Source organism: Eleutherodactylus coqui, chromosome 6, assembly GCF_035609145.1.
Source record: "Eleutherodactylus coqui strain aEleCoq1 chromosome 6, aEleCoq1.hap1, whole genome shotgun sequence".
Lineage (NCBI taxonomy): Eukaryota > Metazoa > Chordata > Amphibia > Anura > Eleutherodactylidae > Eleutherodactylus > Eleutherodactylus coqui.
The window spans coordinates 182121563-182143605 of NC_089842.1; the positions used below are offsets into that span (position 1 = coordinate 182121563).

The following is a 22043-nucleotide window of genomic DNA, read 5'->3' on the forward strand; positions in this document are numbered from 1 at the left end:
TAGGTAGCTGTAGCAGACGTGACAAACACAACTGTAGTTAATAAACACAAGAAACTTTCATAGCAAAGATTTGTAGGGGCATAATTACAGTTGCAAGAAACAGCAAGTGCACAGAAAGAATTACCTAGATTTATGCATTGATTACTATCAAAACGTGGTCTTATTGTTCTCCAAGTCACAATTATAGACAAACAATCTAAACTAATAACAAACAGCTGCACTCTTTTTTTATTGAGCACAATAAGTAAATATCCACAGTGTAGCGGGAAAAAGTAAGTGAACCTGTGTAAGTGACTTCTACAAGTGCTAACTGACAAAACGTGTTTCTATTAGGGCTCGTTCAGACGGGCTTGGTTTCAGCGCAGTATAGGTGCGCAAAAAAATTGCGCCTATACTGCGCCTAAATTAGCGTGAACGGGCAATTTTTCACACGTAGAAGACCTGAGCTTCATGCACGTGAAAATATTGCATTCACTGGAGCAGCGTGTTGCTTTAAAAAAGCGCTGCTGCTCCAGAGGGAGAGAGAGATGAAGCCCTGCAGGGCTTCGGGATCTCGACATAACAGGGAGAGAGAGAGGGGCTATGGGGGATTAACCCATAACCTCGCTCTCACTCTCTCCCTGCTATGGGTTTATTCCCCATAGCCCTGCTCTCTCTCTCCTTGCTATGGGTTAATCCCCCATAGCCCCCCTCTCTCTGCTATGGGGAATTAACCCATAGTCCCTCTCTCTCTCCCTGCTATGGGTTAATTCCCCATAGTCCAGCTCTCTCTTCCTGTTCTGGGGATTCCTGAGGGATATCCCCCATAGCAGAGAGTGGGCAGGGCTAGATAGAGGAAGTGGGGTTATAGGGCTTCTCACAGGGATTCCCCATAGTGAACAGAGGGGGCAGTGCTAGAGGGGTGGGGCTAGGGGGCGAATCCCTCAAGTCCCGCCCTCTCCTCCCATGCTCTTAGGGAAGCCCTGTAACCCTGCCCCCCTTTTTCTCCTCACTATAGGGAAGTCACTTAGGGAGAGAGGTGGAGGGAGTCATCTACTGCCCCCCGCTACTGGGGAATTGCCCAGCAACAGGGTTGGATAAATTCCCAGCTGCTTACAGTGGGACATTTAAAATGTGCTGCCCAGAAGCACCATTTTAAATGTCCCTGTAAATTCCTGTTAGTCCTCGTGGGGATTAAGGGAACCCTTGAGGCTTCCCCTCATCCCCGCAGGCACTAATAGGAGGTTACAGTGGGACATTTAAAATGTGCTTCTGGGCAGCATGTTTTAAATGTCCCACTGTAAGCAGCTGTGAATTCCTTTGGTCGGCAGGAATCCTCCTAATGAATTGTAATCTTATTTTCCTGCACAGGAGTTTCCATAGACTCCTGCTCCTATAGGAGTCTATGGTTCGTACTGCACAGCAGTTCCCAAAGATAGGTCAGGTCCTGTATTTTCACGCAGCATGGCTCTGCGAGGCAGGCATTGTAGCCATTCATGTCCTATCTTTGAAAGGTGTGAGTATTTTTCGCGTCTAAAAGTACTTCATGTGAACGCTTCTATAGGAAACCATTGGTTCTTTTAGAAGCACTCTTTTCACGCACCTATTCTGCTTTAAAAGCAAGCTCATGTGAAAGAGGCCTTAAGGAGATGAGGCTTGAAGTACATACTCTGATTGGGTCATCAATACTAGTGGGGTACCACTGGGGTCAGTATTACGCCCTATTCCTTTTAATATATTTATTAATGACCTGGTAGAAGGATTGCACAGTAAATATCAATATTTGTAGACAAAACTATGTAAATGTCCCAGTTAGACGGTACAACAGTCATCTGAAAGACTGCATGAGTGCTGATGTCACCACTAAGGTCGTTAGCGCTCGTGCAGAGCCTTTAGACAGACAGAGCTCACCGCTGGATCACGGGTTTCTTGCTCAGCCCTTCACATTCTATGAAGCCAGCCAACGCCGGCATTATATGGAGTGGAACCAACATAAAGCATTAACGGGTTAATCACATTAGTGTGTCCAATTTTGCTTCATACAAAAACACAGCACTTTTTAATCCACTTGTATGTTTGTGTTGCATCTGTATACTTTACGTGTGCATGTTTTTCTCACACTCCAAAAAACTGAAGCACACTTTTTTTTCTAGCGCTGCTTAGCAAGAATCAGTAACAAACAGAGCGCACAGATGTCCATTCATGCACGCTCCACTTTAGTTTGTGTACCCATTGACTTGAAAGGTGTGAAAAGTTGGACCAGAATAGCACATACTGAGATTATTTTTTAGTCCATTGCTTTGTGTAAAAAAACTGCATGTCTGAACAGCCCTATTGACTTAGGCTGCCTGTCCACGGGCGTTGCGGTATCCCGGGACCAGGTGCCGGCAAACGGATCTCCGCCGTCAGCCTATCTGACAGATAGGCTGACCGTGGAGAATCGCGGCAATTTGCAGCATGGTGCGATTTGCCTCCCGCAAGCAGAGAATCGCTATGATTCTCCGCTCGTGGACAGGGGGGCTGTGCTTTCCATAGCAAAGATATAAAAAACGTGCATTGCTTTTCCCGCAGCCGGATTATGCTAATGTTGATCCATCACTTTTCTCCAAGGGTAGTATCAATCCATATTGCTGTTTAGTGAACACTAGAGACTGAGGGGACAGCCAAGATTTTAGAGCATATGTGGGAAAACCAATGGTGCACATATATGTCCTATAGTCACGTATTGCCTAGGTGCGACCCTCTACGTATTCTCCACTGTGAGGACAGGAAGCAATGATAACAGTCCATTAGCAAGCCATTCATTCCCGTAATAACACGAACCAGCACATTGCTTCTTAGTGTTGCAATTTCAATGCGGAGGAGTGTTTGTTCATATTTGTGAAGCCAGCCAAGCTGAAATATGTTCTAGGTTTTCATCTCAGCCTTCGGAGCAAAGACTCTAGAACGCGCTGTAAGTTGTAGGTCGCCGTTTCTCCTTTTAGTTTCAAAACTGTTTAGCATTTATTTGTATGTCCATTTATTTTGTATTCTTTTAACCTTTTTTGTAAGCACTGCCTTTTTTTGTATTAAAGAGGATGTCAGGAATTCAGACATTCTTTCTATTGAACTATCCTTAGGATAAATGATCAGTGGGGGTCCGCCGTTCGGATCCAAGCCAATCAGCTGATTCCCTGCACCACTCTTAGTAGGCATGGTGCAGGAAGCAGACTGCGGGTGGCGGACCCCTACAGCTTATCTATTGATGCCCTAGCCTGATGGTAGGTCATCAATAGAAAAATTGTCTGAATTCTTGGATAACCCTTTTTAAAGTTTGAAACTTTGATAAGTTTGTTCCTTGCTGCAATGAACCTTAAGCCTTTAATACTGCTAGTGCTCTGACTCCTGCTTCCACATTCAAAGAGGGGTAGCAGCAAGAATCTGGTGTATATGGACTGTGTTTGGGTGTGATCCATGCTTAAATTGTAACCAGAGAGGAAGGGGAGTGCAAGATTGAGTGAGATAGGTAAACTTCTTGAAAGCGCACCAAAGTCACATGCTGGGAAAGTGTGTACGTGAAAGATGTTCATATTAATCAAGTGCTGGTTACTTCCAGACTGCACCGCTTAAGCATGATAAATTAAAATTCAGCTGAAACAATAAAATTACTGAATAAATAGCAAATATTAAAAAAATAATAATAATTTTATATAATAAATAGAATAATTGTCAGATAATTATTTTTATTTTAGACATTCATATGATCCAAATGCTGTTGCTCCCAGGCTGCACTGCTTTTGTATGAGAAATGAAAACCCAGCAAACATTTAAAAGCATTGGCACCAGAACAAGGTGCCATTAACGAACACTGTGGATATGAGCCTGAGATTAGCAGTGTAATGAATTCCATTAGCAATCATAGCTATGCAGCAGTGCTACATTAGACAGTACACTATGGCTGCATTTTAAAGTAATGAAACCTCCACTTGCAAGAGTTGTTCTCATCATTAGAAACACAGGCACTCTTCAATGTATACCTAAAGGACAATGTATCTATATATCAAAGCTGTCCTGAAATATACATGGTTCTGACTGAAGTTATAGAAAGCCATGAATCAAAGAAGCTGTGCAGACAGCTATTCATTTTATATTATGCCTTTTTTGTTTTAGCAGAATTTACCATTATCCACTTTGTACGACAATAAACTTGTACCAGTTAAAAAAAGTAAATACAAAATATTACTGGTTTTGGTTAAATGTGTTTTTTAGAGTCAAAAAACACCATCTAAACAGAATGAAGGAAGCCTAAAAAGAGGAGTCTGGTACAGAATATGCCTCAAAATGTTTGTCCATTCATAGGAAGCGTGAACCAGGTTAAATATCTCCGGCTCTTAATGGGCTTTAAGGGTCCCCAGTGTATTCTGTCCATATCTTGTGTGGAAAAGTATGAGGGTTTGATCCAGCACCAATGTTTTGGGGTTTTTTTGTTTTGTATATATATAAAAAAAATCACTTCTTTATTGGGTACATATTTTAAAAATTCCCATGTGCACAGGGATTAAAAGACAAGCTGACGCGTTTCGGCTGTTATACAGCCTTACTCATAGCATGGCATCACAGTAGAAATCAAGATCTTAAGTAGTATAGAAGGATATGACATGTTACAACAGTCCAACCCTCCCCCGGGACTACCAATCATGAGTGCTGACATTAGCCTCCAGACTAAGCCACTGAATGAGTATCAGCTGATGACCACATATCACAGATGTGAGGGTGCTCACCCCCCTAGTATAGAGCACATACTAATAAGGACACTTATATCAATCATGGAGGACACATATCAATCATGCAGCATGACAATGATGATATGTCCAGCAATGCAAATAATGCATATTTTTGGATGTTTGTCAACATATCTCGTGTGTCCATATCTTCTGTCCAAATCTCGTGTGTCCATATTTTCTGTCCAAAATTGTGTGTCCATAGCCTCTGTCCATATCTAGCGTGTCCATAGCCTCTGTCCATATCTAGCGTGTCCATAGCCTCTGTCCATATCTAGTGTGAAAACATGATTTTTAACACTGTATCCTGTGCTATATATCCCTGTAACAGACTTTGCGTTGGGACCCTGGAGCTTCCCCTTACCCCTCTGACTACACTCATTTATGTTCTGTACAAAATAATAATTTGCCATTTTCACTGGTCCCCTTTGAGGATTTCTGCCCATGCTGGTTGACATGTCTAGACTTGTTCTTTGGGTAAACACTGCTATTATTTTGCTGACTTACTTTAGTGGACTCCTTTCCATCTGACAAGCTTATAGAAAGTGACAGGCGATGTCAGGAAGCATATCATCAGTTTCCCAGACGCTGAACAGCAGCTTTTGTAAGCATGAACACAACATGAAGCAACCAGAGCAAGTATTGTTCTTGTCTTGGCTATAGGTTGTGAAGAAGTCTGTGCTGTAAAGGGGACATCTAAAAATGAACTGCTATGACGTCAATCAGACATATCTCAAGCTGTTTCACGCACAAGTCTGCCTGACAGCGATATGGACAGAACTCGCGCATGAAAATAACACATTAATTTCAGTGTGGTTATTTACATGAGCGATCTTTCTCTTGGACCAATGGTCCGAAAAAGAGAAGTTGCAGCGTGTCCTATTTTTGGGCAATTCTATTCCTATGGGAGGGAAAAAATTGCATTGCACTCACATGCAAATGGAACTTTCATGCAAGCGTGCTTTTTCTACTTTTACTATTAAAACAATATGCAAATTTCATGTTTGTGAAAAATAGCATGTAGAGCGATACAATGTGCTTTTATCACAAAGCGCATTACAATCCGTGGTTTATAAGTGTGTTATCAGTCCAAATTTCTCAGACAGCTTTGGCACTCACCCGTCAGACATACAGGTAAAATCTTATGGACCAAAAATACGCAAATCATATGAATGTCGGATCTGTCATAATCAAGGAAACTGGCGGTGCCTGACGGAACCCATTATTAACCATAATAGGCTCCTTCCGATTCCGTCGAGGGGTTCTGCGCTATTATTTCTGGCATTTATAATGGAACCCCTGGACAGAACGAGATGACGAAAGCTTAAACGGAGCCTAACACTTGTCTGACCACAGTGGCAAGACCGACCACAGACAACATTTGAATGGAATTTGTAATGTTCTCCTAGGCTTTATGTTTCCTTTTGGTTCTCTCGTTTTTGTCCCTACTATAAAAACATACTGATTAGAGATGAGCGAGCATACTCGCTAAGGACAATTGCTCGAGTGAGCATTGTCCTTAGCGAGTACCTGCCCGTTCGGAAGAAAAGGTTCGGGTGCCGGCGGGGGGCGGGGAGCGGTGGGGGAGAACAGGGGGGGGGAGATCTCTTTCTGCAGGCGGGCCACGGATTGGACGGCTTCCATTGAATGCAAAGGAAGTCATCCATGCGGGAACCGCAGCAAAATGGAGCATGCTGCGATTTGTTTTCTGGACCAGATGGTTTGCAAAACAAATCCGCATGCTTTAAGCTGCGGACGTCCATGTCTCCCTTGAATTGCGGATTGTCCCTGCGGGTGCCTTGCATGGATTCTGCAAATTGAAATCCGCCCGTGGAAAAGCGGCCTTAGACTGTATTAACACAGGGCAGTTGAGATGCAGTAAAAACTGTGGCAAAAACCGCATCACCTGCTTTGGTAGTAGAGTTAAAAACCGCATTGAAAATTGTGGCAAAAATGTGTATACTTTTGCTGAAGTGGCTTTACTGCCCCGTGTGAATACAGCCTAACATTTATTAGTAACAGTGGAGGGTGACCACATGTGCAGGACTGGATGGGGTGGATCAACTGCTGGATGATCAGACATCCTTGTGAATGACATAAAAGTTCATTTTGGTACTATACCATTATGTATTAAAAGGAACCTGTCAGCAGCTTTCAGCCCCATGAACTATATTACAGAGCTAAAAGGTGAGAAAACGGGGTGCCAGGGACCTGCTTTTTATACTCACCAAGTCCCCCATTCCAGTTCTTTTTCAGAAGACTGTGCGCGCGCCTCTCTTATTGATCTCTGGGGGAGAGTGCGGGCACATAGCTTCCTAAAAAGTGTCACGATTGGTGAACTCTTTTCTCAAGGGCACAGAGTTGGAACAGGGGAACCATTTGTTTAAGGATTCTAGAGCAGGGCGAAGGCCGGCATGTAATTGAAAGGTATATATGGGTAAGTTCTAAACATTTCTAAAAAGCAACAAATTTACATAGAAATTGAAATGAAAAGTCACAATCAGTATCATCATATATCAGATTGGAGGGGGTCCACCACTCAGGAACCCCACTGATCAACTGTTTGAAAAGCCTGTGGGGCGCATGTGGGGGCTGTGCTTTCTTCTCAGGCATGTGAAGTCACTTTAATTAGTCCCATTTCTAATGAAATTCCACCCCAAAATCAAGTATCCATAGGACCTCCTTTCCTCTGAAGGTTCTTGGGCTGAATCCAAGATGGCTAACAGGTACCACCATTGTGCCAAAAAGTTTTCCCCCACCCATCTAAGTGTTCCCCAAAGTTCCTCACTTGTATCTCTCTTGATATTGCAGACGGCCCTGACATTTGAATCACCCTGAACAATATATGCTGTATGTGTGTGTGTATATAAGTATATGACCAAAAACCGCAGCTCTGGCATAGTGGGATTTATGATTTGTCTTCAGTGCTCAGAATGCCACCATAATATAACAGTGTGGACAGTAACAGATGCACTTAGGATATTTTATTTACATTTTTTATGGTAAATATATTCATATACATAATGTTTATTATATATAAAAAGGATTCTGTCGCCAGGTTGATGTTGCCCAAATCCCCGTGATGCCCCAGGACAGGGATGCCCAGCACATACTAGGAAGTTTGACTCAGGATGGAGCTCCGAGTCACAGAGGTGTGCCATGCCAGCCTCCCCCCTTCTGTGCATGGGGAGAGAGCTTCTCATCAGCCCCCACTGATAACCAGGACTCCCCAACAGCCCCCCAGTGACACGGGAGGTCGGAGCCCGGCAACAGGTCCCGAGTGACGGGGTTGTGCGGAAGGCGGGGCTCGTGCACATCTCCAAAGGGGGTGTGTACCCAACAACCAATCAGGTTGCTGGAATCGCTCCCCGCTACTGAACTGCGGCTGAAATCCTAATATGCGTACAGGAAGGACTCGGCTGAGTCTCTAGAGCCGCGAGAAAGCGTGTAGTCACGTGACAAGAAGGTCACATGACCGCGCGACGTAAGCACCTCTTAGGACTCTGTACATTCTAGCCGCTGCCATTTCAGTATGGCGGCTGTGGACATCAGAGGTAAGTACCTGCGCGGTATCAGCTGATATATATAAGAGGTAATGTCTGCTGCTTGTGACCGGCCGCCCTTCCAGGGTCTCCTGTGTAGTGGCTGTCAGGCAGCCTTATGAGCCGCACGGCACTTCCAGTAGTGCAGGTCCTTTCTATGGCCAGCGCCTCCTTTCTTACTAAGAACCAGGATTTGACCCCCCCAAACTCCTCCCCATTCTCAGCACTGGTGGTCTCTCAGATGCTGGACACTTATGTACCTATTTTAGGAGACCTCCCATTACCAGTGGCTTTGCAGAGGCTGGACCCCCTCCATCATTCTCATCATTTGCAAAGACCGTACCTTTCTGTACCCATCATACGAAACCCCCTATTCAACAGTGATGGCTTTACTGAAGTTGGACCCCTTCGTACCTCGTCTTACAAGAGCCCCCATTCTTGGCACTAGTGGCCTCACTGAGGTTGGAGCCCTCCGCATCTATCTTACGAGACCCCCCCCCCCCCCAATGCTGATCACTAGTGGTCTCGCAGAGATCAGACACCTCCGTACCTATTGTATCAGACCCCCTTCCCCATTATCAGCTCTGGTGGCCTGTAGAAGTCAGATTACCCCTCTTTATTTTTAGCAAATACAGCTTGTTTATTGTATAGGTTATGCAAATTCTTAGAGGGGTTGTCCAGGACTTTTGCTATTGATGACCTACCCCAGGATAGGTTATGAACCATTGATCGATGGGGGTCAGCTGTTGGTGCGGACAGTACTGAAGGCAAACAGGTCTGTCATCATTGGAGCAGTCCAGTTAGATACTACAGGCACAGCTCCCATGGAATTCAGTGGGAGGTGTACCAACAGTACCAAACCAGGCCACTGCGGTATGGACAGTGCTGTGTGCCTCCAGCAGGGACAGCAATCAGCTGATTTGGGAGGATAGTAAGTGGTGGACCACGCTGATTACCTGTTGAAGACTAAGCCATCGGCAGTACAGACGGGAAAGAGTCACAGTGCGTGCGTGCGGTCCAAGCATGGTGATGCTTTCGCGCATGATATCTCTAGCAGACAGAGCTGTGGATGTCATTAAGTACTCGTAAACAGGTATACAGCCAGAACACCTATCAGATGGTTCTACTGCAATTTGCATACAGGGCGGCCTAAAGAGGGGGCTAAATTTGGTGAGTGGAGTCGCACTAGAAAATAATAAAGGTACTCTTCATATCATTGGGTATCTACCTGTGTATTCAGTTGGTAGCCCAAAAACTGGTGACAGACTTCCTTCAATTGGGTTTTCCGGGACTTTAGACCATCATTGGATTGGTCAGGGTCTAATGTCATGGACTCCCGCTAATTGAAGGGTCAGTAGCACTCTGGTGAATAAACCAGCATTACTTACGAGGCACAGCTCCATACATTTAGTAGTGGCTGTGTCTGGTATTGCAGACTTGACTCAGTGCGGTGATTGGGAGATGCAGTGCTTGAGCTCCAGGTGCCTAGGATGGGTGGGTATAAGTGTGTGTGTATAATATATTTAATAAAGTCGACCAGGTAAAAAAAAAAGTTAGAAAACCCATTTAGCATCTCTGCTGACAGTCATTGAATAGGATCCCTTATTGTTAAGGGGCTATGCGGGCATGATGCAACTTCTTAAAACTCAATCCATGCCTGCTAAAACAATAAAAGCAGGTGTACTTACCTGTCCTCTACCCATGCGATCCAGAGTTGCAGCCCTATGGTGCTCCTGGTCTTTGATTTGGAACGGCTACCACCTGACCACTGCAGCCAATCGGAGGCTGCAGCAGTCAGGTGCTGTTCTCCTGGCATCACTGTTCAGGTGCTGGGAGCCATGATGCCAGGAGAACAGCATTTGGCTGCTGAAATGGAAACAGAGTCTCTGTCCATTATTTTTTGTTAGAGGCAAGATTAACAAAATCTGCAATGTTTTTTACTTTTAAAGGAGTTTTCCAGTGAAATACTATTGATGACCTATCATCAGGACAGGTTATCAATAATTGATAGGTCGGGGTCCCGTGCGACAGACCCCGGACAATCAGCTGAGCGGGTGCATGCTGTCAGCGCCGTAAATACACAGAGGTTGAGGCGGAAGCCTTCGTGCTGACCTCCGTGTAGTGGCCAGCGCTTGTAACTGCAGGCAGGACTCTCATAGAAATCAAAGGGAGCCGTGCCTGCAATTACAAGCGCCAGCCACTATAAGAAGGTCGGTGCTGAGGCTTCCGCCTCAACCTCTATATTTGCAGCAGAAGTCTCTGCGCCAGCCTCCTTTCCTGTTTATCTAATCTTTGTTGATTTATGTTGCAGACAATTTGCTCAGCATCTCCTGGGTCGACAGCAACTGGATCCCCATATTAAATACCGCGACTGTACTGGACTACTTCTCGGAGAGGAGTAACCCGTTCTACGACAGGACTTGTAATAATGAAGTGGTTAAAATGCAGAGGTTAACACTCGATCATTTGAAGTAAGTTGTGTTGGGGCTCTGGTGGTGTTCTGGTTGGACTATGCCCGCCGCTATTATTTTTTAAATAGATTTTTTGTTTTTTTCATAGTGCTGTAGAAACCATGTAAGGAGCCTACAATGTGGCACTACATGGTAAACCGCCAACTTTAAATGCTCACTGCTGTTTCAGCTAATTTGTGCCTATAATGGTCAATGAGATAACTATCAAAGTGCAAGTCGATTTTACCTAAAATTACATATATTTTTTTTTCAAACTGAAAAAGCACTCTACGGATCTCCCTTCCTTTTAACCTGCTGACAACTGCTTGCCATTTAAAGGGTCACTCCGGTGAATTAAAGAAAAAAAAAATATTATGTAGCTATCTCTCAGCATACATAAGTAAGCTAGTGTCACCTTGGTTAGTTAGTTCTTTCCGTCTGAAACTCCATCTTTTTCTTCAGCTGGTCATGTGATCTGAGTTCTGACCAACTCACATCTACTTGGAATTATGTGTTAAGTTTCTAGTCAAATTCTCAGTTTGTGTGATGCTGTTGTATAGATCTACCAGAAAACAAGGGGGCGGGGGAAAACAGACCGCTCTATCACATTTACTGATGATGATCACACAGGTATAATGGAGGAGCTCACAGCTCATCTATCTGACTGTATAATTATGGTCTGTAGTTTATTTAGGTGAAATATAGAAGGTAAGGATCATTAAACTGTCCCCACAGCAGGTAAAAATGGTATAACCTCAGCTAATGCATCATGGGATTGATGTGAAACTGAAAGTAAAAAATCCCACTTTCAAGATGGTGCCTGATAGCATATTTGGTATTTCAGCCGCACTTCAGTAGCGATGAGCGATTCCAGCGACCTGATTGGTTGTTGGGTACACACCCCCTTTGGAGATTAGACAGGGGGCTGCACTGCAGAGGGAAGTGACTGCAAGACACAGAGGAGACCTCCAGAGTGTGACTTTACAGTCAATCAAGTGAGAGGGGCAGGCGTGGAAAGGGTTTTTTAAATTTTATTTTATTTTTTCACCGGAGTGGCCCTTTAAGTGATGCCTGTCTCTAGTAGCAGATGGCTTACAAGAAGTAGGGGCAGGTTTTTGCCATCCTAGGCTCTCCCCTAGGTCCATTACCCTGCCAGTGTATCAGCACCCCCCTCCATAGACCAGTAGCAGCACGGCTCTCCATATATCTGTATGAACCTTACAGAGCCCTCACCCTTCAGAATCCTTGTTGTGTGCCCAGTATTGCCCCTAGTAGCCTTCTCCTCCCCTCATTCATATAGGCAGTCAGAGCCCTCTTTCCTGATCTAGAGATGCATCCTGGAAGTCTATGTGGGTACATCATACTGTATTACTCTTACCGCTGACTGTAGCATCACCTGTATATGGGGGCTGTAAGACGGTGCATGCGAACATCGTGCAGAATGTTTTTCATTACTGTTTGTCACTGGATGAAGCTTACCGTGTCACAGTGACATTGGGATTTTTGCTGCACTTTTGGAAAATTGTGGCAAAAATGATGTGGATTTGCTGCGATTCTACAAAGCCGTGCCAAAAAAGTTATGTTACCGTTACCTGAGACACGGTGGGCAATTAGACCTTAACTTTGATTACTTGTGTGGCATTCATTAGCTTTCCACTCTGAAAATCCTTGCAGCAATAACAGAGGAGGGATTACTGGATGAGACAGGCATTCTATTGGACAATGACAGGAGCGGATATTGCCGAAGCGCATCTCCAGCGATGGAGTGTCAGTGCAACCTCCGCTTCATTCACTCAGGGATCAGCAGACCCCTGTTCTCGGGATCGATGGTTGGACCCCCATGAACATAAAGTTATCCCCTATCCTGTGGATATGTAGAATTTATAATATGCTTTATATTTACATGATTGTAAACCTCTATTTACACAACATGCTAGATGCTTTCCTTTTTTGATGCATTATTTCTTTTTGTTTGGGAACTCCTCTCTGTAATGTGATATTTTTATATAATTCTAAAACTTCTTTTTATTGAGGCTTTTGTTTGCTGACCTTGTTTTTGGTTTTTTTTTTTGTTTATCCGTTATGCAGCAGAGCGTGTATTTATGGTTGTAATATATGCAGCTTTGATTTACTGTATTTCATCAATACACCTACGCCTGTGTAAAGCCCGGCCTAACGCTGATCCTTTCTCTGTTTCCAATAGTCAGATGGTCGGCGTGGAGTATATCCTGCTGCATGCACAGGAGCCAATATTGTTCATCGTAAGGAAGCAGCAGCGGCAGTCTCCTACGCAGGGTGAGCTGATGTATACTGAATGACTATAGCTTTTACAGAATACTAAACTGAAGAACTACGTCATATGTAGGTCTAAAGAGAATCTGACCACACACATTTACAGCGACCTTCCGTTTCCGGAGAAATTAAGATGGCAGCATTGCTTCTCTGACTATCTGTTGCACAATGTGTGCATGAGCAGCGTGGGCCAATTAGTGCCGTGCGTGGTGTCTACCAGTATACAGTGGGCATCACGTAGTCAGAGAAGTGATGGGCCATCTTGTTTTCTCTAGGAACAGAAAGTTGCTTTAATTACTCTACAGCACCACCTCAGGAAGAGTTAAGCATTACACAGTTGTCACTAAAATCTATTTGCAGGCCATGTAATGCACTACCTTATTTGGTCCCTCACAGCGTCCGATATTCACCATAGCTGCTCCCTGCTCTGGCGTAAAAATAATGACCTTAAAAAATAACATGTTTCCATATTTTAATACAAAATTCTTGATTTGGTTTAGAAAACCCATTTTTAACCCCTTAGTGACTGCCGATACGCCTTTTCAAGGCCTGTATCGGCAGTCTGTGTATGAAGAGAGATCACATGGCAATTTCTCTCTATACATCGCGGTCACCAGCTGTTTCTTACAGCCGACAACCGGCAGCAATGTCTGTTGACCCTTTAAATGCCGCCATCAATTCTGAGGGCGCAGGGAGCCGTGTGAGTGTCATGGCAGCTGGGGGCCCTCTGAAAGGCCCCAGTGTTGTCATGGCAGAATGCCTATCAGGCGATACCCGTGACCTGGCTTGATAGCATACTGCTATCGGGAAGGCAATCTATGTCGTTACATCATACTGCAGGAGTGATCAAAGTATGTAAAGAAAAAAAAAACAAGTTAAAATAAGATCAATAAAGTTTTACTAATTATTAAAAAAAAACAAAAGGTAATTTAAAAACAAACAAACCCTTTTTGTCATATTTATAATAAAAGAATCTAAATAATAAAGCAAAAATAAATATTTGGTATCTCTGATGTATCAAAAAACGCATTATTTACCCCACACGATGAATGTGTTCAGAAAAAAAGAGTCCCATAAATGCGCTTATTTTAGTTACCCTGTCTCCAGGACAAAAATGTAGTAAAAAGCAATCAAAAAGTCATTTGTATTCCAAAATGATACCAACACAAACTACGGAAAAATAGAAAAGCTACTGCGCGCCGAAGATGGCGGCAGAAATAATTTAAAATAATTATCCTTAATAAAAAACACAAGTACTACAGCAAAAAAAAAAACTGTTTGGTATCGTAGTAATTGTACTGACCCATAGAATAAAGTTATCACGTCATTTTTGTTGCGCCGTAGAAACAAGATGCACCGAAAGATAGCGGAATTTCATATTTTTTTCCATTTCTCTCCACTTAGAATTTTTTGAAAGTTTTTCAGTACATTAAATAGCACCATTGAAAAATACAACTCGTCCTGCAAAAAAACAAGCCCTCATACAGCGACGTCAATAGATAAATAAAAGAGTTAACATTTTTTTAAAAAGGAGGAAGGAAGAAAACGGAAAAAGCTTGGTCACTAAGGGGTTGAATACACTGAGAACACCTTAATGCTTTTGCTTCCATGAAGACCAATGCAGGCATTAAAGGGGTGTTCTCAGTGCCATAGACTGTGATTCGAGTGGCAGAGTGCATGCTGTATCGCTGGCTCTATTCAGATTTTGCCAGCTGCAATCTTGCAGCTGGGAAGAACAGAGGAATGGAGTCCCAATCGTGTCTAGCATCTATCAGTCATCAAGTGGACAGGTGGTAAATATTTCTGGCGGTAGTACTCTGCTCACGTCACAAATGCTAGTGCTTGTCTGATATGGTGATGTCTGGGAGATTACGTTTCTCCTTGAGGAGTGTGCCAAGTTGGCAGAGGGAGTCTTCTATAGGCCATGCAATGCGGAAAATATGTAAATGGGGAATGAAGAGGTGCCTCCACAAGTTGGGATATTGGAGGTACTTTTCCATCCTCTATTTACATGGCGATATCTACGTATTTGTAGAGTAAAGCACTTTGGTGCAGATAATTGCTGACCTAATTTCCTCCCTTTTTCAGTTACACCGCAGGCCGACTACTACATCATAGCAGGTGTAATCTACCAGGCTCCAGACCTTGGATCCGTTATCAACTCCCGAACAGTAAGATACATCTTGGAATAATCTGTACATATAGGCAAATTGTATGCCGGCTCACTATTTGGAGGAGAGGGCATTATTATACAGCCCTCTCCTCTCTGCATTGCTCTCCAGAGCAGTTCTACCATGTAATTGTCGACTCCCATCTGTTACATGAATTGCTTTCCTTTGTATAGGGAACAGACTGAGTTCTCGGTGTATAATAGAGCATTGCTTATATTGTAATTGTCTAACATAATTGTCTGCAAAGGTCAGTTTAATATTGTGCAGACGTACTTATTTCTGCACCTGTTGTGGTGTTCCTTTTGATTTCCTAGATGCTATATGCAAGGCTTAATAGTATGCTGGCAGATGTTCATTATACTACAATACAAAGTGTTGCAGTATATCGTGAAGGTGATCAAACAATCACAAGTTCAAGTCTCCAGTGGGTGAACTAAAAAAAAAAAAAGTAAAGATGAATAGAATGAAGTATTATTAAAAAACAATTACGTTAAAAAAAACCTTTCCCGTTACACACACAAAAAATTACCCCAATAAAAAAGTCTGATTTTATTGAAATATTGCATTATTTATCCTGCAATGCGAATGTTGCCAAAAAGAAATTGTTGCAATACCAGAATCACTTTTTTTGTCTCCCTCGGTCCCCAAATAGAATAAAAAGAGATCAAAAATTTGTAAGCACCCCAAAATGGTACCAGGAAAAATTATAGGTTCCCCCCTCCTTCCATGCCAAAAAACCAAGTCCTTGTACAGTGAAAGCCATTGAAAATGTAAAGTTATAAGTTTTAGAAGATGCATTTTTTTAAATAAAAATTTAAGCAGTACCACATAAAAAAAATGCAAATTTGGAATAGCAGTAATCATACTGATCCATAGAATTAGGTTACCATGTCATTTTTACTGCATCATGAATACTGTAAAAACATAGCCTCCCCAAAAAAGTCACAACTGCATTTTTTTTTTCTTCTTCATTTCAACATACTTTAAGTTTTCCAATACAATGTATAGTACAATAAAACAACCTTCCAGTCATGAACAAGAAAATAAGGCAGACTACCAGTGCATGCTAATATACAGCATGCATCAGGTAGTCAGAGAAGCGGTGCGGCCATCAAAGACTGGAGGTTGCTTAAAATAATAGCATTAAAAAATAGAACCCATCCTGCAAAATAAAAGGTCTTATACGTCTAAATCAATGGAAGAATAAAGTCATGAAAGCAGGGAGGAAAAAATTAAAATAAAATGAAAGATCACTTCTCCTGAATAAGTTAAACCCTACATTTCACCATATTAAATTCCTTTTTTTTTTTTTTTTTTCTTTCTTTTTCCAGCTTTCTGCTATTCATGGCATCCAGTCAGCATTCGATGAGGCAATGTCTTACTGCCGGTATCATCCTTCTAAAGGCTACTGGTGGCACTTCAAGGACCAGGAGGAAAGAGGTATGATATGTTACTAATACGGTATATGGTGCACGAGTAAAGTCTATTCTTCTTTCTTTGTATATAGCTGCTCTGCCATTGGAACAAACTAGTTCTATAAAAGAGCCTACCTTAGTTAAACATGACGTATGGCATAGGTGATAAATATTGGAACTTTGTCGGTCCCAGAACTCCAAGCCACACCGATATATCACCTATTTACTGGAGGTTGGATGAGGTCTAGCTATTAATAAAATATGATGCCTGGGTTGCGTCTTATTTGTATATTGCATGCTAATAATGCCACTTTCCAGCATGATACTCACTTTATGGAATATGCCCATCTTAAATAGTAAAGGCATACTGCTAGTGTATGCCATCATTTTATGATCAGTGAAGATCCTGGAGGGGTCAGACGTAAGAATGAAGCAGCTGTGGCGCTGATTTACCGCATCATCCCCTTCAAAGAGGTATCCCGGCCACCTGGCTGTGCAGGGAGCTAGAGTGCAGCACCGTTCAAGTGAATAAAGCTGGCTGTAATTGCCTGTATAGCCGAGGTGGTGGGAGGCGCCATTGTGCAGGGAATGCCTAGAAGGAAACCTAGCTAGCACTGCACTAACACTGTTGTCTCTTCAGTCTCAAGGTGGTGAAGGTCCAAGAGGCCAGAACCTCACTAACCATAAATTGATTGCACATTTTAGCAATATACCATCACTGTATAACATGGAAATACCCTTTTAATATTAAGAACGTGACTTATTTATAGCAACTCTCAAAATCTGTTTTGTTAGCAGATCTACATTTAAGAATAAAATATATATTTAAAGGGGTTGTCAAAGTATACAAAAGTTTTTTGTTTTTTTTAAATGACTGGGCATGCTATACCCCCCCCAAAAAAAACAAAACTGTACTTACCTGCCTTTTCCTGCAAAACCGTAGACTCACGTTATTTTAAATCCTTCACATCTTGGGTAATTTAAAATAATGCATAATATTGCAGAATTCACAGAATACTGTGTGTTTTGTTTTTTGTTGCTGTTTTTAGGTTCCGGTTGTACATATTTACATTTCTTGTTACAGACAAAGCCAAACCAAAGGCTAAAAAGAAGGAAGAGGCCAGCTCGTTCTTCCAGAGGCAGAGGGTAGACGCATTACTTCTGGAACTCCGTCAAAAGTTTCCCCCCAAGTTTATTCAGGTAAACTTCTAAACATCAGAAAGAAATAACGTTAGAACTGTTTAGGAGGATATCCCCTCATACCCATTTACTGTATCATATTGCATTTCTGGTGTTTACATATACTTTGGAAATTGCACTGTAACAAATGCCACACAATCTCCACCCAGGGCAGGCCTTTTGGGGTGTGCAATCTGTGTGACAGCCCATGGTGCATCACTTCACCTAGAGGAAGGCGGCGTCACCAGGTGCCTGCTTCTGATCCGGTCCCGCTCCTCAAACTGTGGCTGCTGGAACGGGGCTACCGTCTGCTCTGATTCTTTGAGTCTGTGTGCGGCCTTCCATAGCAGAGCTCATGCACTTCTGCACACTTATCTTTTAGTTCAAACTTTTCCATAGTAACTGGAGCATCCACAGGAGCCCAAGTTACGGGGGCAAACCTTTCCCCCTAGTGTGACATTGGTCACTGTCACAACTGGTCATGGGTCTGCTAAGACCTTGCAGCTCTGATATGCCAGTGATCACATGATAGCCGGGTCCTTGCAGGAAACGACACTGCCGCTTCCTGCAGTCTCTATATAGCATTCACTGAGCTCTATGTAGCTTGTACAGGAGAAAGTAGACAAGGTTAAAAACCACGTTCATCTTCTCCAGGTCTTCGGCTGGAGGTTGATCATGAGAAAGGATGCAGTTCACTAACAATATAGCGCACCATTTAAATTAGATTGCAGTGGAGTTCGAGTTACCCAGCCAAATACAACAGCATTCGGGCTTAGATTGCACAGAAAACTGGCATACAATACAGGCTGTGTGCAAGAATAATCAACACTATCTAGAGGAGAATTTTAGTGCTTCTCTAGACAGTGTTGAAAAGCATCTAGAGAAGGGGACCTAGCTAAGTGGAGTCCCAATTTGTGCCAGTTGATTAAGGCTGTGCGTCACAGTTTTGATGCCAAGTACTAGCCAACAAAAAAGGAGCTGAAGAAATAGAAAAGAGTTTACGCAAGATGAACTAAAAATATCTTGCAGTGTGCACCAGAGGTATGCATTTGGCACATCGCCTTCTGCTTGTCTCTAGATTCACGCGGTCTTTTTATTTTAGACCGTATAAATAAATCTGTCCAATGTTCTTAACTGATATCTTTTATGTTGCAGCAAAAAGCAGGCGAGAAACCAGTACCTGGTGAGTGTTTATTCCATCATTTATCCAATGTACATGATGTGCGAGTGTGCCATATATTACTTATTAAAGGGGTTCTCCAGCCTGGAACATTTAGTCCAGACTCCAGCTGGGGGAAGATGAATGCCCATAGAGCTTCATGTCAGTAAGTGATAATTGTTGTGGTATAAAGACCTATGAACAAGTCACACTTTTACCTTCAATTTTCTTTTGTTCCTAGTTGAACAAATAAAGAAAGAACCAGAGCAACCGGTTGAAACCATAAAACAAGAAGAGAAGGAACCAGTTAAAGCTCCTGCGGGGACAACCCCTAAAGGTCCTCCGGAGAAGAGGATAAGACTGCAGTAGACCTCTTCCTTTTTTTTTTTGTTTATTTTCTTGGGAACCCACTGAAAAGTATGGAGGGTTCTTGCCATAACATGTGGACGTTGTAAATAGCTTTATACATGTGCTATGGTCATCGGCTCTGGATGCCTGCCCTCGCAGCTTGTAAAGGGACATCCTGCATTCTGGCTCTTCAGAGGGGAATGTATTGACTTTGTATTTTTTTTTAATAATGATATATAAATATGTGATTCTCTCCACCTGTGAAAGTCTTCATTGTCAGCTTTTTTGTTGTTGTTAGGGAAAGCACAATTCAAAGAGTTATCAGGCTTCTCGGTGATATAAAAGATGTATAGACAAGAAGACCTCAGGCTGTAAAATGGTTACTCCAGATTATAATGGGTTAGTGTACCAGAACTGTAAGTTATCCCCTATCCACAGGACTTGCTGATCAGTGGGGGTCTCACCACTGAGAGCCCCTCTTCTCGTCACTGCAACCCCTGGCAGTGAGGAGGAGAACGAATGAGAACGAGACATGAATAGAGCACTGACTGTGCATGCTTGGCTGGTGTTCCATTCACTATTGCGTCAGAGGTTGGGAGAATTATCACTGTGATGAGAAGAGGGGGACACTGCACCCCCATTCTTGGAATCTCCTGTGTAGTGAATAGGGGATAACTTGTAATTCTGGTAAATTCCTTTTAGGGCTCATACCCACAAATGGATGTTTACTGCGGAATCTGAAGTGGGCGTCCGCACCAAATAGTGCCCATAGCATGCTATAGGAAATTGATTCTACCTGCACACTTGCGGAAACCAATTGCGGTTTCCGCAAGCGGAGGAAGAATCACAGCATGCTCCATTTTTTTCGCAGATTCCAAGTGTACTGCTTTCATTGATGTCAATGGAAGCCATCCGATCTGCAGCCTTTCCGCAATCACATTGGGAAAGGTCACAGATTCCACGTCATCACTAGGTGATGACGTGGGAAAAGCATAAGTTTGGGAAAACAATCTGTGCTGCGTATGTCCAACGGCTCGCCCTGTGGACCATAGGCAGTACGGATTGAAAACGAAAGTACAGGTACATGTGGACGCCGCTGCTCCCAGGGCTGGATTCCGTATGTGGAATCTGGCCCTGCTGTGTGCAGGCGGCCTAAGTCACAACAAATACTACTTGTAAGTGGTGGTCCTCTCTATAGCAAGAAAAGGAACAGTTGATTAACGAATACATTCATCCTTCTTGTGATGCTGTGGGCCTCTTCTCTGTAGCCCCCTGTGGGCTACATGTCATGGGTCACCAGACCATCCACCAAGGGACTATTGTCTTACTATTGTGCATGCAGGGTACAGGTATTCTGGTCCAAAACTCATTTCTGTATGTGTGTCCGTGGCCCCTTCAGTGCATCCAAGTCACATACACTGGACTAACTACAAACAGCACATGAGTGGTTGTCAATCTATATGCCCTCATTGGAGATAAAACCCCTAATGATCATAAAGTGATGATAATGAAGAGGACACGGCCCCGAGTTAGAGCTATGTCACTTTCAATGTTTTTTTTCATGTCCCCGATGCTGTTAGACATCCGACTTTCCACGGAAAAGCAGTATGGCCCTGCGCAAGTACAAGGGTGCCAGCTTGCAGCTCCCTGGATGGCACGGAGTACCAATGTGCAGGAAAAACGTAGATCAATCTCATTACAGCAAGCATTTTGGATGTTTCTTTGTACACATGAGAAAACCATAAATACATGTGTAAAAATTAAATTCCTTGCCCCCCCTCAGAAAAAAGGAGTGCATGCAGTTTGAGGCAAACATAGAAGCAGATATAAAACCACTCACATGACCTGGGCCCCCTAATTTGATTTGTTTGTGTTGCAATTTAACACCAGCGCATTTTTCTCTGTTAGGATGTGCTGACTAATTTTGTATTTTGCGTCGTACACTGTCATAGTAGAGGCGTAATAAACCATGCTGATACGGTGGTTATCGATGAGGAACACTAGCCGCCCCATTCCAGCGCTGTTTCTTAACGAAGTTGGCGCACGCCAGTGTTTTGGCCTGCACGCTCCTCCTTTTCACCTCTGTGGGAGGTGCGTGTGCAGAAGGAGCCAAGCTGCTGGTGTGCCAACTTTGTGGGGACACAGCGCAAACCAGAACAGGGAGCCCAGCGAGTATGAAACTCAGTTACCCAAATTTCCCCATTGCATGGCATAGTTTATGGGGCTCAAAGTTGTTAAGTATTGTAACAGAACAGAAGGAAATAAAACCCCTGTGCTCTAAGTGAATGGATAGTGGATAATAGATTCAACTAACATCTTAGAGGAGTCTGCTGTGTGAATGAGACTCCTCTGAAAATCCAAAGTGGCCTTTAATAAATCCAAATTTATGGTGCAGGAATCCAGTTTCTCTATGTCTTATCTATCTTATCTGTCTATCTATCGTTCCTGTCTGATTGGAAATGATAAAGAAAAAAATTGGAGGTAACTGTAAAGTCTACCTGTACCCTTAGGACAGCTGCATATACCCTGTATCTGCTGTGTGTGTGTTCCGCAGCACAAATGCGGTGGGAAACCACAATGGTCAAATTACTTGGTTCAGTTTACTGTAGTGGATCTGCTGTGGACCCTAACCCTTGGGGCCGGCGGCAGCATTGCACCACTGCTAGGTACACGCGATGCGAGGCCTCCCATTGAAAACAATAGGAGGAACTGCACAATCCTCCGCTGTGACTGACTGCCACGGCAGCA

At 43.2% G+C, this 22043-nt stretch overlaps 1 protein-coding gene across 1 annotated transcript; it reads left to right on the forward strand.

Moving 5' to 3' along the window:
• Positions 1–8201: 8201 nt before the first annotated feature.
• MED6 (mediator complex subunit 6) lies at positions 8202–19561 on the forward strand. Its single transcript, XM_066608401.1, has 8 exons — positions 8202–8293; positions 10593–10752; positions 12935–13026; positions 15112–15194; positions 16526–16634; positions 17694–17809; positions 18944–18971; positions 19189–19561. Exons 1-8 carry the CDS (start codon positions 8272–8274, stop codon positions 19314–19316), a joined length of 738 nt encoding a protein of 245 aa, XP_066464498.1. The 5' UTR covers positions 8202–8271; the 3' UTR covers positions 19317–19561.
• Positions 19562–22043: the final 2482 nt, after the last annotated feature.